General features: G+C 39.7%; 1 protein-coding gene across 5 annotated transcripts in view; it reads right to left on the bottom strand.

Annotated features, from left to right (window-relative positions):
- CCSER2 (coiled-coil serine rich protein 2) overlaps nt 1–16,958 on the bottom strand; it is a 139,663-nt gene that overhangs the window by 68,863 nt on the left and 53,842 nt on the right. For all 5 annotated transcript variants that reach the window (XM_062214024.1, XM_062214025.1, XM_062214023.1 and 2 more), the window contains one exon: nt 5,703–5,793. In XM_062214024.1, the coding sequence (XP_062070008.1) occupies nt 5,703–5,793 (91 nt within the window). The remainder of the gene's footprint in view (nt 1–5,702; nt 5,794–16,958) is intronic.

Raw genomic sequence — 16,958 nt, 5'->3', positions numbered from 1 at the left:
CATTTGTCATGACTGCAAAAGATTAATACTAAAATTGAAACACAGTAGCTTAAATTCTAAAAGAAATGACCGTTTCCATATTGCAGGAAGTAGCCCTGCAGACTCTCACCTAATGTTTACACACTGTAAAATGTCCTTAAGAAGAGTATGTGAACTAACCTCAGCAGTTTCTTTGAAAAGAACTAATGAACACAATAAAAGAAAAAATATTGTAAAGAAAATGGAAAGCAAACAAATTATAAGCTGGAGACAAATCAAAACTAGTATCCAACATGAGAAATTTAACACAGTGGTTAGGTTGCCACCTGGGACATCTGCATCCCATTTCAGAGTGCCTGATCCAAGTCCCAGGGCCACTCCTGATTCCCATTTCTTGCTATTGTGCATCCTGGGAAGGCAGCAGGTGATGGTTCAAGTGGTTTGGTTCCTGCCACCTTACAGGAGACTTGGACTGAGTTACTGGCTCTTGGCTTTGGCCTGGCCCAGCACTAGTTGGTGTGGGCATTTGGGGAGGAAACTAGCAAATGGAGGAGCTAGTGCTCACTCACTCTTTCTTTTTCTCTCATGCACATGTCTGTTTTACAGGTGAACGAGTATTTCTCTCCCTGTGTGTGTATGTGTGTGTGCATGTGCGTATCTGCCATTCAAGCAAATAATACAAATAAACACACACCCACATTTCCAGAGTCTGGTATAGGAAGAACAGGACAATAAGACTAAGAAAGAAAGCAGGTCCCTCTGAAGAGGTAACACTCTACACAGAGTATGGTGGTGGTTTCTGTGGAAAAGCGAATCTGAATGCATCCCAGTACAAACAATTTTAAGCTCATGTGCTGATCAAATAAATCTGCAGGCCAGATTTGGCCCTAACTATGAGCTGAGGATTCCCATTTAGAGAATAAATTTAGGGTCTTTTACTCCAAAGTTAAAAGGGAGCAGATCTGAGTAGCTCTTTTACCAGTGTCAGGACTTTGTGACTAACTTAGGGGTCTGTGATATAAGGACGCCTTTGTCTAACTCTCATCATACCAGTCTTTTCTGATTAGATAAGGGAATGGAATACTGTATCAAAAGCCACCCAGATTGTTTCTCTTATAAAACTCAGAGTCCTCAAAAGGTGAAGGGTGGCACAGGCAGTCCATCTGTGACTAGCCACTGCCTACAAGATAGCAGGGAGAAAGTCCAAATCACAAAGCCCCAGCACCGACTATGCAGGAAGCTTCACCATCTGGCAAAGAAAGCTTTTGATTACAATGTAGTTTAAAAGAAGCAAAGCTTTTTAAAAAAAAAAAAAAGGATTAAACGTTATTATTGAATACAATTAGTACTGAAATACAAAGATTAATCTCTAGAAGAAAATTCAGTAGTCAGAAGTGGTCAAGGACATTACTGTCCTCATATATTTTAACAAAATGTTTAGAAAAATGTGGCCTTATGGCATGCAATAATTAGAAAGACTATTTTTCAACAAAGGAAAGTTCAAACCAAATGGCTAAAGGAGTTAACAGCATATCTAAGAAGGTGCATGCCATGGAAAGTCAGGACCCCGAGAATTATCCAGGATATGCTAAATGCCAGGCTTCAAACGTCAACAATGAGTGGCCACTAGAAGTTCCAAAGCAAGAGAATAAGGCAACACACCTGTGCTTCTGACATAACAGTTATTCATGAGAGAGACACCTTAGAACAAAAATGGAGCAAATCTCAAACACCTATGGGTCTCCCCAGAAAAGTTCAGATTCCAAAATAACTTCCTTAAAAGTCCTTGGAGAAGACAAAAGAAAAACATACTTTAAAAAATTACAACAGTGGGGCCAGCGTTGCGGCATAGCAGGTAAAGACCCGCCTGTGATGCCGGCATCCCACATGGGTCACAGTTTGTGCCCCAGATGCTCCACTTTAGATCCAGTGCCCTGCTAAATGGTATGGGGAAAGCAATAGAGGATGGCTCAAGTGCTCAGGCCCCTGCTACCAATGTGGGACACTTGGAAGAAGCTCTTGGCTCCTGGTTTTGGCCTGGCCCAGGCCTGGCCAGTGCAGCCACATGGGTAGTGAATCAGTGAATGGAAAAATCTCTCTCTGTCTTTCCCTCTCTATACAACTCTTTCAAATAAATAAGTCTTTTTTAAAAACCCAACGGTATCTCTTTAAGATCTTGCCAAATCACAATTCAAACCTAAAGTTCCTTCTCCTATAATTCCTCTTCCCTTATTGTATGCTCCTTCTAGGCCATCTCTCCCTCTGGTCTGTTACCCTTCCCCTAAAGCTGGCCAGATAACTCCAAAGTGCAATGTTCCTTATTACAGGTTGATTTTAAAATCTTGTCTTACTCTACATGCTGTAATACTTTCTACAGTCTAAAACATGATTGGAAGCACTCTGCAGAGGGATTTAGGAGTTTTAGGAGTCGATAACAGAGTGCTCCCAGATCTGCATCAACTCACTCACACATCAGTGAATTCCAGATTAAAAAAAAATAAAAAGTTTGAAAAAGCAAAGTGTGAAGGATCTGAAGGTGATGTAAGAGCTCAGAGTGGTCAGAAAGGATTTTCAGGGGCTGTCAACAAAGTCTTGAGCCCAGAAAAGAAAGGCTACATCCATTGCAGCATCGCAGACAGACGGACAACTGTGAACAGCACCCAGAAGATTCTGAAAGGCAGGTGCCCCATTTTCCTCATTTTCTTCCACTTTAAGAAAGAAATTGGAAAACAGCTGGACCACCAGACTTGCATGAACCCCTGAAAACTCTTAGAAAAAAAGTGCAGAGTAAGGCTCAGAATAGATTAAAGGCATTCACATAAAACAATGAGATGTCTCCACCCAGACAAATAAATAGTGGAGATGTGGGTCTCTTAATAGACTGTTTTCCAAAGACACTGGAAAACCTGCATGAGATAAGAAACTGAAGAAAAAATAAAATAAAATAAAGTAGGTGACTAATGAAAGTGTTCTCAGGGCAAATCAAATTTTCAATATCCTATTTTACCTAGAAACTCAAAGATCAATTTCTCTAAATATGGAAGAACAACCTTACAAATGTTTGATGGATACATATACTATATTACCAACCTTATACCCTGCTACTGTTACCTAGCCTACCCCTCAGGGTCACCAAAATACTCAGGTATGGATTTCCCCAATAACACTGATATTCCCCAAATCCTAACCCCTAACCGTCCAAGAAATATTTAGCCAACAAATATTCTTTCCTTCACTGTGCTACCACATATGCTACCTTAAAAGAAAAATATTTTCTGAACAAATTCAATTGCCAGATAAATATTCTCAAGACTTCTTCCTTAAGTACTCCACATTCCCCTATTCACAATTAGTTCATAGCAAACTTGTACCCAAATCAAACCCAAAACCAAAGATCTCAATGATTTAATAGGGCTGACACAATAACATTCGGAGTAACCAATCTAAACCTCTCTCTACACTTGCATAATATCCTCAAAGACCAGAAGCCTTTTATAAAGGACTAAAATCAACATATGAAATTAAAAGATAGGCCGGCGCTGCGGCTCAATAGACTAATCCTCCGCCTACAGCGCCAGCACACCAGCTTCTAGTCCCAGTTGCCCCTTTTCCAGGCTGGTTCTCTGCTACGGCCCAGGAGTGCAGTGGAGGATGGCCCAAGTGCTTGGGCCCTGCACCCGCATGGGAAACCAGAAGCACCTGGCTCCTGCCTTCGGATCAGCGCGATGCGCCGGCCGCAGCGTGCCGGCCGCTGCGGCCATTGTAGGGTGAACCAACGGCAAAGGAAGACCTTTCTCTCTGTCTCTCTCTCTCTCACTGTCCACTCTGCCTGTCAAAAAATAAATAAATTTTAAAAATTTAAAAATTAAAAAAAGAAATTAAAAGATAATGCAAATTTCCTCTCTCCAAAAAATAAATAAATCTTTTTTTAAAAAAAAAATGGGTCTGGCAGAGGGATTCAGCTGTGACTTGGGATAACCACATCCCATACTGGAGTGCTGGCTCAAGAACCAGTTACTCCACTTCTGATCCAGCTTCCTATCGATACGACTGGGAAAGTAGCAGAGGATGGTCTCTGCCACCACATGGGAGACCCAGACTGAGTTCCAGGCTCCTAACTGTGGCCTGGCCCAGTCTCAGCTGTTGGAGCCATTTCAAGGGTGAACCAATGGATGGAAGTGTGATCTTAATCACTTGTTCTCTCTCTCTCTCTTTTCCCTCCCTCCCTCTCCCTGCCACTCTTTCAAATAAATAAATAAATCTTAAAATACATATAATGCATATTTCACAAATGTTTTTAAGCACTCTCGTGAATCATAAGACTCCTTAAACCTCTGCCAGTCCTTGTAACATTCCTACCCTCCTCTCAACCAAAAAATCTAAGGGTGAGTATGGTCATTCAGAGTCTCAGTGCTGAGGCCCAGCCTGAAAGCCTAAGCCATCCCAACTAATTTATTTTGTAGATCAACTGCTATGCAGCATTCCAGCCAGTAAGAAAAAAAAATATATTGCCCTTCTGGGAAATATCCTTGCATTTTTTCAACACCATGGCTAGAAAGGATGCTATTTACCCTTTGTAGTTTACCCCTGACCCAAGGGAAGCCTGGGAAAATAGACAAATGTTGACTGACAGGGAATCCTCAGATCTCTGAAGTCACTTCTCTCCCTATGAGGATTCCCATTTCAGCTCTTGCTCCAGGGGTTCCCATGCTGATCTCTGGTTCTCTACCAGCCCTTATGAAAGAAAGCCCTACAAATATTATGTCACTGGAGCATGAGAACCCAAGTCCCCCACTTGCATATGGATTATCTAAAGCTCTACTCCAGTCATTACTGAGATTCAGATGGAAGACAGATGGGAACTGGAGTAAAAAAGGAAAATGAAACTGGGAGTAAAAAAGGTCTGAGTGAGCAGAGGCAGCACAGAGGTTGAGAGCACAGCTCTGCAACTGACAGCCAGGATTCAACCACCACTTTCCAAGAACCGATCTTTTAAAGATACTTATGAAATTAATATACTATTATATAAGTCAAATGATATGTTTCTCTAAATATATTTCTTCTTAAAATGAAAAGGAGAGGCCGGCGCTGTGGTGCAGTGAGTTAATGCTCTGGCCTGAAGCGCCGGCATCCCACATGGGTGTCGGTTCGAGTCCCGGCTGCTCCACTTCTGATCCAGCTCTCTACTGTGGCCCGGGAAAGCAGCAGAAGACGGCCCAAGTCCTTGGGCCCCTGCACCCATGTGGGAGACCCGGAAGAAGCTCCTGGCTCCTGGCTTCAGATTGGTGCAGTTCCGGCCGTTGCAGCCAATTGGGGAGTGAACCAGCGGATGGAAGACCTCTCTTTCTGCCTCTCCTCTCTATGTATAACTCTGGGACTCTCAAGTAAAAAATAAATAAATCTTTTTTAAAAAATGAAAATGAGTCATAAATAGGGAAAACTGAGTATGTATATATAGCAGGAAAAAAAAAATCCAATCTCCCACTTACTTTATGATACAGGCAGACAGTGTTACTGAACCACACAGAATCATATCCAAAACCTACAGAATGAGGTTTTGAATATTTAGGTTACTTCGCAAATGAACCTATTTTGCATGATTTTAAAACCAATCTGAAAGGCTCCTTTGATATTACGAAGTCTGTTAGTTAATAAACATCAAATTGGCTAAAGTCAAGGAGCTCAAGCATATGCCACTGCAGGCTGCCCATGACCCAACTCACCATTTTCAAGAGGAGCATCCTCAGGCAGATCCACATCAAGCATAAGGTCATCATCCTCAAGGTCACATGATTCAAGATTATTCAGAATATCCTGTGAACAAAGCAGTAAAGAACATGTTATATAACCTAGCTCCAAGGATGTGTATGAGTTTAACCGCTGGTTTTGAAATATCTTCCCAAGATACCTCAGATTTATTAAATGTTTGTGTTGTACAGCTAATGTAAAATTTTTTAATTTAAAAAATATAGGTTCAACTGGTTTATTTAATTAAGCCATTTGTAACATTGTCTCCTAATCATCTTCCCTCTAGTTATTATTCCATAATAGATCTTATTTTCATTACAAATAAAAGATACACAGTGCTAATGTGTAAGTTATTCTTTAAGAATTTTACAAACATTAATTTACTTATTTAATCATTACTATTAACTCCATGAGTCTGTTACTCACACAATCACTATATTATATATGACCAAACTAATGCCTAAATACTTGGCCAAAATAGCTCCTGAGTTCTTGATTTTTTTTTAAAGATTTATTTATTTAAAAGGCAGAGTTACAGAGAGGCAAAAGCAGAGAGAGAGAGAGAGAGAGAGAGAGAGAGATCTTCCATCTGCTGGTTCACTCCCCAGATGGCCACAACAGCCAGAGCTGCACTGATCTGAAGCCAGGAGCCAGGAGCTTCCTGGTCTCCTACGTGGGTGCAGGGACCCAAGGACTTGGCCATCTTCCACTGCTTTCCCAGGCCATAGCAGAGAGCTGAATCGAAGGAAGCAGCAGGGATTCAAACCAGCGCCCATATGGGATGCCGGCACTGCAGGTTGTGGCTTTACCTACTACGCCACAGTGCCAGCTTGGAGTTCTTGAATTTTTAACAACTTCCTGATATCATGAACCATCAAAAATAGTGAAGAATCACTCAAAATGTACTCATATTTCGTGTGAAACACTGTGTTTTGTCATTTTTTAAGAACTGGACCACTTATATAAAATAATGAAATAAGCCTATGAAGATGGAACTATTCCATGTCTTTCTTGTGCCAAATTCACCTCCTACTAACTACCATTAGCACCCTACCACCTTCAGTTTGACTAAATTTGTTCTTTTTCTATGAAAGAACTAGACTATTTAAACTGACACAAGTAGTCCCAACTGTGTTCTATTTTCAACTTTACTATCATCTCACCTAAGAAAAAGAAGTGCTTTCTTTCAAACACTCTTGTTCTAAAGCCAAAAGAATCAAACAAAAACTTAATCCATGCATACACAAGGGGTATGCAAAAAGTTTGTGGAAATTCCTATTACGAAAAAACTAGCTGGAGCTGTGGCTCAATAGGCTAATCCACTGCCTGCGGCGCCGGCACACCAAGTTCTAGTCCCAGTAGGGGCGCTGGATTCTGTCCCGGTTGCTCCTCTTCCAGTCCAGCTCTCTGCTGTGGCCCGGGAGTGCAGTGGAAGATGGCCCAAGTGCTTGGGCCCCGCACCAGCATGGGAGACCAGGAGGAAGCACATGGCTCCTGGCTTCGGATCAGCGTGATGCGCCGGCCACAGTGGCCATTGTGGGGTAAACCAACAGAAAAGGAAGACCTCTCTCTCTGTCTCACTGTCCACTCTGCCTGTGAAAAAAAAAAAAAAGAAAAGAAAAAACTATGCACCTATTTCAAAATTTTTGTGCCAAAATAAATCAATCTTAAATTACATTTTCCACAAATTTTTAAAAGTATGTTCATGTAGTCTTTCTAAAAATAAAAAAATTTGTGAAGATGGTAACAAAAGATGAACATGAAAAAAAACTGGCAAAAGGTATAATTTCAATTCACAAACACAAAATAAATGGCCAGGGAATACGATATAGGAAAGCATGCTACCACAATGTTGATTTATCACAAATGAGAAGAATCTATACCAGGAGGAATACATTCACACGCACTGTTTAGATACCAAGTTATCAAAATTCAGGTAAAGCATTCCTTAAAAATGGAATTATTTTTCCTTAAGAAGTTATCCCTTAGAAACAGGCAAGTAGGGGGCCGGCCCTGTGGCATATCAGGTGAAGCCGCCGCCTGCAGTGCCAGCATCCCTTATGGGTGCTGGTTCCAGTCCGAATGCTCCACTTCCAATCCAGCTCTTTGCTATGGCCTGGGAAAATAGTAAGAGATGGCCCAAGTCCTTGGGTCCCTGCACCCATGCAGGAGAGCTAGAAAAAGCTCCTGGCTTCCTGGCTTCAGATTACTGGTGCAGCTCCAGCTGTTGCAGCCATCTGGGAGTGGACCAGAGGGTGGAAGGCCTCTCTCTGTCTGCCTCTACCTCTCTATAACTCTGCCTTTTAAATAAGTAAATAAAATTTAAGAAAAAGAAAAAGAGACAAATGGACAAAATGTTTAAGAATGGTCATTGCAGCATTGTTAGGAATGGAAAAAGGCAGAAACGATTTAATGCCCAACAACAGAAAAATGGCTAAACAGAAAGTATGGTATAGTAATACAATGGTATATTGTTGTTCTTAAAAAAAGATACTAAAGATAATCTTATGGACATAGAAAGATGCTAACTGGGAGCAAACATACTGGGTCTTTTCCAATCACTTTTTATTTTAAAATAATGCTTCCCTTAAAAAGTTAATCTCCATACAAGTAGAGGGTAGAATACTGATTATCAGAGGCTGGAAAAAGGTGGGAATACAGAAGGGCCTGGTTAACAGGTCCAAGGTGCATATAGACAGGAAGAACAGCTTCTAAAGTCCTAAAGCACAGGAGGGCAACCATGGCTGGCAGTACTTAATTCTGCATGTCAGAGTATCTAGGAGAGAGGATTTTGAATGCTGCCATCACAAAGAAATGGGAAATATTTGCAATGGTGGATATACCAATTACTCTGATCTGATCATGACACACTGTATGCATGCATTGAAATATCGCATTGCACACCATACATATGTTCAAGTAAAAATAAAAAATTAAAATTCTGAAAAACAATGCTTCAGTGATCCTTGTCAGGCAAAAGCAGAATGAAATAAGTAGATCTAAGTATGTATCAGATTGATGGTATAATACTCAAATTATTTCAAGAGGGGGCAAAAATACTCAAACTGTTTTTTGATTATTATTATGCATGGTAATACTGTAATTATTATTATTCTGAAATGACTGTATAAAATAAAATGAGTTACCATTCTGACATTAATTGAAAACAAATTCTCATCCTAGGAAAAGTGTGAGGTAAAGATGTAATAAAATTAAGTAAAACTTCTGGGTTTCTTAGTTTGAATGGGAATTATTAGTACAAACACAAGATTTCATCTTAAAAGAAAAATATGTTTCTTCCACTCCAAAAAAATAGATGTTAAGTGAAAAGAAAAGAGAGGCAGGTCTCTAAAAGAACATGTAAAAAATTATTCATTTTACCATAAAAAATTTATAATATGGATTTAAAAAGTTGGAAGGAAAACAAAACAGATTAAGTCTCTTAGAATTGTGAAGTGTTTTTTTTACCTTTGCTATTATTGTTTATAGTACCTGTTTGTTTTCTCACTTTTTGCAGTATTATGACTTACATAATTTTATGAACCAATCATATCCTCTAGAAGAACACTTGCGCTGTTTTGTGTATCTATAGAGGTTCTTCAAAAAATTCTTTATTACGAAAAATTATGCAAGGATGTCCAAATCTTGCACTGAAATAGACTTATCTTTTAAATCTATTTTCCACAGACTTTTAGAAGTCCCCTTATGTGTCTGAGTGCGTGTGAAACAATATACTGTTGTGTGTTCTGGGCCAAAATGGACAATTAAGGCCATGGCAAAAAAAAATATATATATATATATATATATATGTAAGCAACAAAAGCTTGCATTCTAAGCCTAGGGTAGGGCTTATGGACAGGCACCACATCAGCAAAAGGAGCAGCACCACCACTGCTAAATTCTATGCTTGTTGATGTGGTGTTCTGTACCTTTCACTTTATGTTTAAAAAACCAAAAAAAAAAAAAAAAAAAAAAAACCCGCTTCAAAGAATGGGAATGAGTCCATTCCAATGAATGTAAAAGGGATGCAATTACCGACAGCACTTTACAAAAGAAACTTTACTAAGAAAGCACAATGGAACAGGAAGGAAAACAGCAAATTAAGACGGGAGGAAAGGTGAGAGAAAGGGGAAGAACACCCACATTTATAGCCCAAGCTGACGCTTATCAACAAATCATTACAGATGATGTCTCAGAAATCTACCTCACTGTATAGACAGATGATCTGTGGGACAGAGCGGGAGATGCAAGATTATCTAAGTACAACATGATGGCATCTTTAATGTTGAACGTCTGCAATGTGAAAAACCAAAGGACTGTTAGAATCTTCCATGTGATTATGCTCTTTACATTCTTTTGACCTTTCTCCAACAAGGACATCGTACTTTTATAAGTAGAAGTTCATGTCAGATAAAGTTGACCTTCCTGGGCACCATCAGAGCCATTTCGGATCATGCAAACCCAGACTGCATGTGGGAACCCTCAAGCTGGCCCAGCCTCTGACCACAACAAAAACCAGAGCCACCTGTTCTTCTGTTCACACAACCCATTCTGGACCAGTTTGGCTGCCTGCTCTACTCTCCCCAGAAAGCCTCATCACATGAATAATAAATCTTCTCCAACACTCTTGGTATACATGTGGCACCATCAGTCTTGGTGTCTGATCAACTCTGGAAGAGGGGGATTGATCCTCCCCTCCACATGGCAACCACAAGACACATTCTCAGTAATTTTGATTAAAAAAACAATACTGATATACGAAAAGCACAATTCTGAGTATGGTATATATCCAAATAAACAAGACTAAGAGTTTTAGTAAGTGACAAATTCACATTTGCATTAAGGAAATATTATTGTGGCTACAGGGTAGAGATTGGCCCAAAGTAGGACAAAGACACCAAGTCTGAGGCTACTGCAGAATCCATGTGACATACCATAGTAGCCCGATCAGTGTCAGAAAAAGCAGGCAGTAATGAGACATACTGAGAAGTTAGGATCTACAGCACCTGACAGATTAAGCTACTGCCTACAATGCCAGCAGGCCATATGTACACTGTTCCACTTCTGATCCAGCTCCCTGCTAATACACCTGGGAAAGCAGTGGAAGATGGCCCCTGCCACCCACATGGGAGACCCAGACAGAGTCCCAGGCACCTGGCTTCAGCCATTGTTGGCCATTTGGGGAATGAACCAGTAGATGGAAAAGCAATCTCCTTGTCTGTCTGTCTTGTCTCTCTCTAACTTTTCCTTGAAAATAAAGCTTTTTAAAAATTAAATTAAAATATGTATTCTTAATTTTTTGTTTTAGATTAATAGTTTAGCACTCAGGAATGCCACAAGACACAGTTACCAGGCCTTCATCCTGACAGCCAAATGAAGATGCAAGGAAGAACAAAAAAGAACATACCCATAACAGCAAGTGAATGGAGGAGTCAACAGCGGGCCAGACTAAACCATTCTGAGCACTCAAAGCACACAGAAAAGTAATGAAAGAAGAGCCAAAATATCAGCCATCACCCAGAATACGAGGGGAGGAATAGCATACCGAGGCGAAAGCTAACCCTTCAGAGAATTCAAGAAAGCAGGACTGAAGAAGAAGCTGAACACAGGCAAAGCAAAGGTAGCCAGTTGGCCGTTATTTTCCCTTTCATACATATCCTCAATCTTAAAGTGACAGATACGTTAGAATTTATCTCTTGGCAAAAGGCCAGGATCGTTTTTTCTAAAGAACTTAACAACTCACTTAAGGAAAACTAGAGCTTCTAATGTCAGTATTAACATCTACGAGAAAAAACTCAATTCATTTTATTACTAGACAGCCTCTTTACCCAGCCTACCTCCAAAAGCCAAGTCTCTGCAAACATTTACTGTTAACACAATGTTATCTACCGAACATGGAAGGAAGACCAGACTCACTATTGAATGATAGCCCCTCTTCTCAGGCAAACAAATTTTATAGCAACTTTTACGTAATTTCCTGCTACCACAGGAATAACCTGTTGTGTGTGGATGTGTAAAGCCTCCTATGATTGTTCAATAGTGAGTCTCATATCATTTCTCATCTACTTTGTAGCATTTAAAACCAAAAATATTGCCCCTAAATTAGCCTCATAATCCACTTTAGTAAATATTTTCAAGACACCGATGAGACAAATCCAGAAAGCAAGACAACTCCTCGGCACTGTACCTCCTGGTTTCAGTACTTTCTTGATTTTGCCCTCCCCACAACCATCCTCCCTGGTAACCAGAGGCCATAATAATTACTACTGTCCTTTATTGTAGAATAATCTTTTCCATTGGGAGCAGATTTCACATTAATGGTTGCAGCTCAGACTAAAATCTAAGCTTGGCCTGGGATCAAGCTTAGCTAGCACTCTCTTATTTTCATCTCAGCTATTACCAGCAACAATGACTAAGGTTGTACATTTAGCTTGTTTCTTATTATTCTGCACTTTCTAAAGTAGCTAATGAGCAATCTCCACTGAGTCTCTACTTTTTAAATTCCATCCCATAATCTTTACCTTTAGTAACAGATTACAGTGTAGCTGTAATTTCATATAAGCAAGGAGGAAGCAGCCAAGAATGAAACATTCCTCATCTCCTGCCCTTCCATCCCTTCTCTTCCTAAACCGCATTTCAGTCAGGATCATTCTAGCAAATTCTACTTTTTCAGAGTTAGGCATCATTCTAGCAAATTCTACTTTTTCAGAGTTAGGCTTAAGAATTCAATCTTCCCTAAGAACAACCTAACTCTAGAGAGCTATAGGCTCAGAGCACCCACACTCCTGACCAACTGACTACAAAATCCACTACTCCCTCTGGTTTGATTTGTCAGAACAACTCACAGAACTCAGCAAAGCACTGTACCTCCTATTTATGGTTACAGTTTTTGTGTTTTTTTTTGTTTTGTTTTGTTTTGTTTTGACAGGCAGAGTGGACAGTGAGAGAGAGAGACAGAGAGAAAGGTCTTCCTTTTTGCCATTGGTTCACCCTCCAATGGCCGCTGTGGACAGAGCATCTCGCTGATCCAAATCCAGCAGCCAGGTGCTTCTCCTGGTCTCCCATGGGGTACAGGGCCCAAGGACTTGGGCCATCCTCCACTGCCTTCCCAGGCCATGGCAAAGAGCTGGCCTGGAAGAGGGGCAACCAGGATAGAATCTGGCGCCCAAACCGGGACTAGAACCCGGTGTACCGGCGCCGCAAGGCGGAGGATTAGCCTGTTAGCCATGGCGCCGGCCGGTTACAGTTTTATCACATGAAAAAGGATAAAAATTATGACTATTGAAAAGAGACACAGAAATCATGGTCTTGGATGCTGCCAAATGCAAAGCTTCCGTGCCTTCTCCCCAGGAAGACAGGACAGGTCCCCTCCCTGCCACAATTCTGTGTAACCATATGCACAGAGTATTCTTAACCAGAGAAGCTCACTCAGGATTCACCATTCAGGAGTTTTTCAATTACCTGGACATGAGTGAATTATTATCCACATGACTGAATTCAATCTCCAGTACCCTCTCCTACCTGCCTCAGATGTCAAACTAATACCATAGGGCTCAAAGCCCCAATCTAATCATATGTCTGTCCCTTTGGGCATGGCCTACCCTACCCTCATCCTGACTCACCTATCATTCTGGAAATTCCAAAGATGCAGAATCTCCTACAGAGGAAAACATGGTTTATAATCCAAAAATATTATAAATGATCTTAACATCCATTGTGAGGAGAGGACCTGAATATAAGCAATATATATCTACAAAAACAGAGCAGTACAAAAAATAATAAGAAAGCTCTCTATGATGGGGCTGGCGCCATGGCTCACTTAGTTAATCCTCCGCCTGCAGCGCCGGCATCCCATATGGGCGCTGAGTTCTAGTCCCGGTTGCTCCTCTTCCAGTCCAGCTCTCTGCTCTGGGGAGCGAACCAACAGAAGGAAGACCTTTCTCTCTGTCTCTCTCTCTCACTGTCTAATTCTGCCTGTTATAACATTTAAAAAAAAAAAAAAGCTCTCTCTAAGGTGAATATGAAGCAAATACTTAAAATTATCCATTATGTGGTGGGTAACCCACAATGAAATACAAACGGTAGCAAACAAACCTAACAGTATGATAAATGAATAACAACCAGACTGAAGAGGATGAGAATTAAAAGAACTAATCTACGTAAACTTGGAAAATAGTACTTCAATTGTATATTGTAAGGCTAAAGTGACAAAAGAATGGCGAGCAAATATTACATTAGCAAATTTATCTTTCATGGGCTACATGTTAGCAATTCAGAAACCGTATATATGTGCACAGAAATACTATACACTATAGTAAGAGAATGTATTTGTGTGATATATTTTATTATGTATATTTTACAATAGATCCCTAATACACACACATACACACACACACACTAGGACTAAACAACTAGGAAAATACACTTTGGTTAACGAGAGCCAGGTTTCTCACTCTCCAAGCAAAGTATTAAAAATAAGGAAAAGGCCAGCATGAACTCTGAGCTTGGCCTGGTATCAAAAGTATCAGCATGAACTTCATCTTTAACATAAATACAGACTGATACAGAAATAAATAATGTGTGCATACACATATGATCCCAAGCTCTGTCTGTCGTAGGACCTTAGAGCAATTATACCCCAGTAGCAAAGACCACACTTAGCCTCCAAATCTTGGTTTCTAAATCTCAATGATGATTTGAGGGCTGGAGCAGAGAAAATATAAGATGAATATCTTGAGATCCCAGAAAAAAAGAAAGTGGTCAAAAAACAATGAGGCAAGCCAGAAAGACAAAGGAACCAAACTGAAGGCAATCCCAATAGCCAAATTTTGAACAATCTCAGCAACAGCATAAATTAAAGGAATAAAGGATTATACACACAAAACAAAAATAAATACCCATGAATGACTGACACAGTTTACTTAAATAAATTGGAAGAGAGAACAGATCTGCCTTATAGAATCCCAGTTAATAGTCAGCAGATGCTAAAATTAATGGGCAAAAGTGTAAAAAATAGAATGCTTCAAAATTTCAGTCTCTGCCTCCACAATACTAATTAGTTCTCTAATGAGTTAATCTTCATAAGTAACAAGATTATGAAAGAACAAGACTCAGAAGTGTCACAGACTGGAGATTCTAAGGACATGGACTACCAAATATAACACAGGATCCTGGGGAAAATGGGGAAAATGGCAAAATTCAAATGAAGTCTCCAGATTAGGTATTATGTCAAACTTAATTTCCTGGTTTTGATCATTGTATTATGATCATATTACAACACGTTAACATTAGGAGATGATGAATGAAAGGTACACAAAAAGTTTATTCCTTGCAATTTCTCTGTAATCTAAAATCAGTTCAAAACACAAAAAAGCTAAAAACAGTAACAACAACAAAACCTCAAGCTATACCATATATCCTGTCCCACGAGCAGACAAAGTGTTTCTACTTGTCACCCTCAGGATTACCAAAAAGGCTACAAAGCACCAATAGAGAGAATCCTGGAAATAAACAGATACAATTTAAGAAATTAAAAATTTTCAAGCAGAGGGAATGTATTTTCAATACAGATGTCCTCATGTCTTCCAGCACCAAAAATAAGGAAAGAGATACCAAGGCCAGTTCCAGAAAACAGGAAAAGAAAAACAAAATAGTCAGAATAAGCTGAAAGTCTCAAATTACTTGATGTAACCTCTTAGGAAGGAAGGACGCTACAGGTTACGCCATCCAAGACACTAATTATACATCTGAAAGTTGGTTTCATGATGGCTGTCTTATGTTACACTATTTTCTGCTGCATCACATACTAAAAAGATAGAGATGCCACAGACAAACTTTCCATTAGTGCCTCTGTGCAACGTACACTACCAAGTCAGCAGCTTCTGCAAATACAGGTTGTTGCACTCCTAAAACCAGGAAGGGGATAAAGTGGAGTACCACCAAAAGACCAGGAAAAAGTCAAAGAGCCTGCAAGCAGTAAGTTCTGGTGTTGGTGCTAATCACCACAGGATAGTAGGACAGAGCAGCCTGATGTTTAATTACTCACTGAGGCTAGAACAGCAACTTTGACAACTCTTAAATTCAATCTTGTTGATGAAAGACATTTAAATGTTTCACTTTAGCAACCTCATTAACTGTAACAAGTTTATTATATCTACACGATCCAACTCACAAAATTCAGTATTTTCTCTATGAATATTACTAATTATGCATCTGTTCAATGCCAGATTCCATGCCTAGGTAAAAAGGACATGATGGTGAACAAATTTCTCTCATTTAATTAGCAAATTACTTTTAAGTTCATTAATTTTTTCCTCTGAAACAAAAGCTTTGACCTAGAAGGAATTTAGTCTATCAATTCTATTTTTATTAAAGAAAAAATGCCTAGGAAAAAAAATGCTTATAGTCTCATATATAAATGGGAAGTGTGTATGAAGATTTGAAAAAAATACTGATATGATATTTAATACTGTATCTGTCTTATACTATTTAAAAATTTTGATTTGAAATTATCATTTGTATTTTCAGTTTGTGATACAAGATTTTTCTTTCTTTCCTCTGTGTTTTCCTAGCTTTTCCTCCAACCACTCTCCACCTCACACCTGATACTCTTATGTGATTTTGGGAACAGGCATTGTGGTACAACAGGTTAAGCTACTGCCTACAATGCCAGCATCCCATAATGGGCACCAGTTTGTGTTCTGGCTGCTCTACTTCTGATCCAGCTCCCTGCTAATACACCTGGGAAACCAACAGCTTATGGCAAGTGCTTAGACCCCTGCCTCCTATTTGGGAGACCTGGAAGGAGCTCCAGGCTCCCGGTTTCAGCCTGACCATGCAGCCATTTGGGGAATAAACCAGTGAATGGAAGATTCTCTCTCTCTCTCTCTCTCACTCATACATACACACATACACATACACTTCCTCTTTCTGCCTTTCAAATAAAAAAATTAATCTTTTTTTTTTTTAAAGTGTGACTTTGTGACACCACCCTGCCATCATACATGCTGTCCCTTCCCTATGTCTGCCATGCTCACCTTCTCATTTCCTCAGCCAATTGGTCAACCTTGAATTCATACTTCAAAATAGCTCAGATGGTACATCCTCTTTGAAATCTTCTGAACACATAGTTACATTTCCCTAATGTATTTCGATTCTACGTGCATTCTAATCTTAACATGGTACCTCTTATAAATCCACACTATGATAATGTTTATGATACAAGAATACCT

Source organism: Lepus europaeus, chromosome 17 (genome assembly GCF_033115175.1).
Source record: "Lepus europaeus isolate LE1 chromosome 17, mLepTim1.pri, whole genome shotgun sequence".
Classification (NCBI taxonomy): Eukaryota; Metazoa; Chordata; class Mammalia; order Lagomorpha; family Leporidae; genus Lepus; species Lepus europaeus.
Note: the sequence above shows the minus strand (reverse complement) of the source record. Positions and strands in the feature narration are given on the sequence as shown.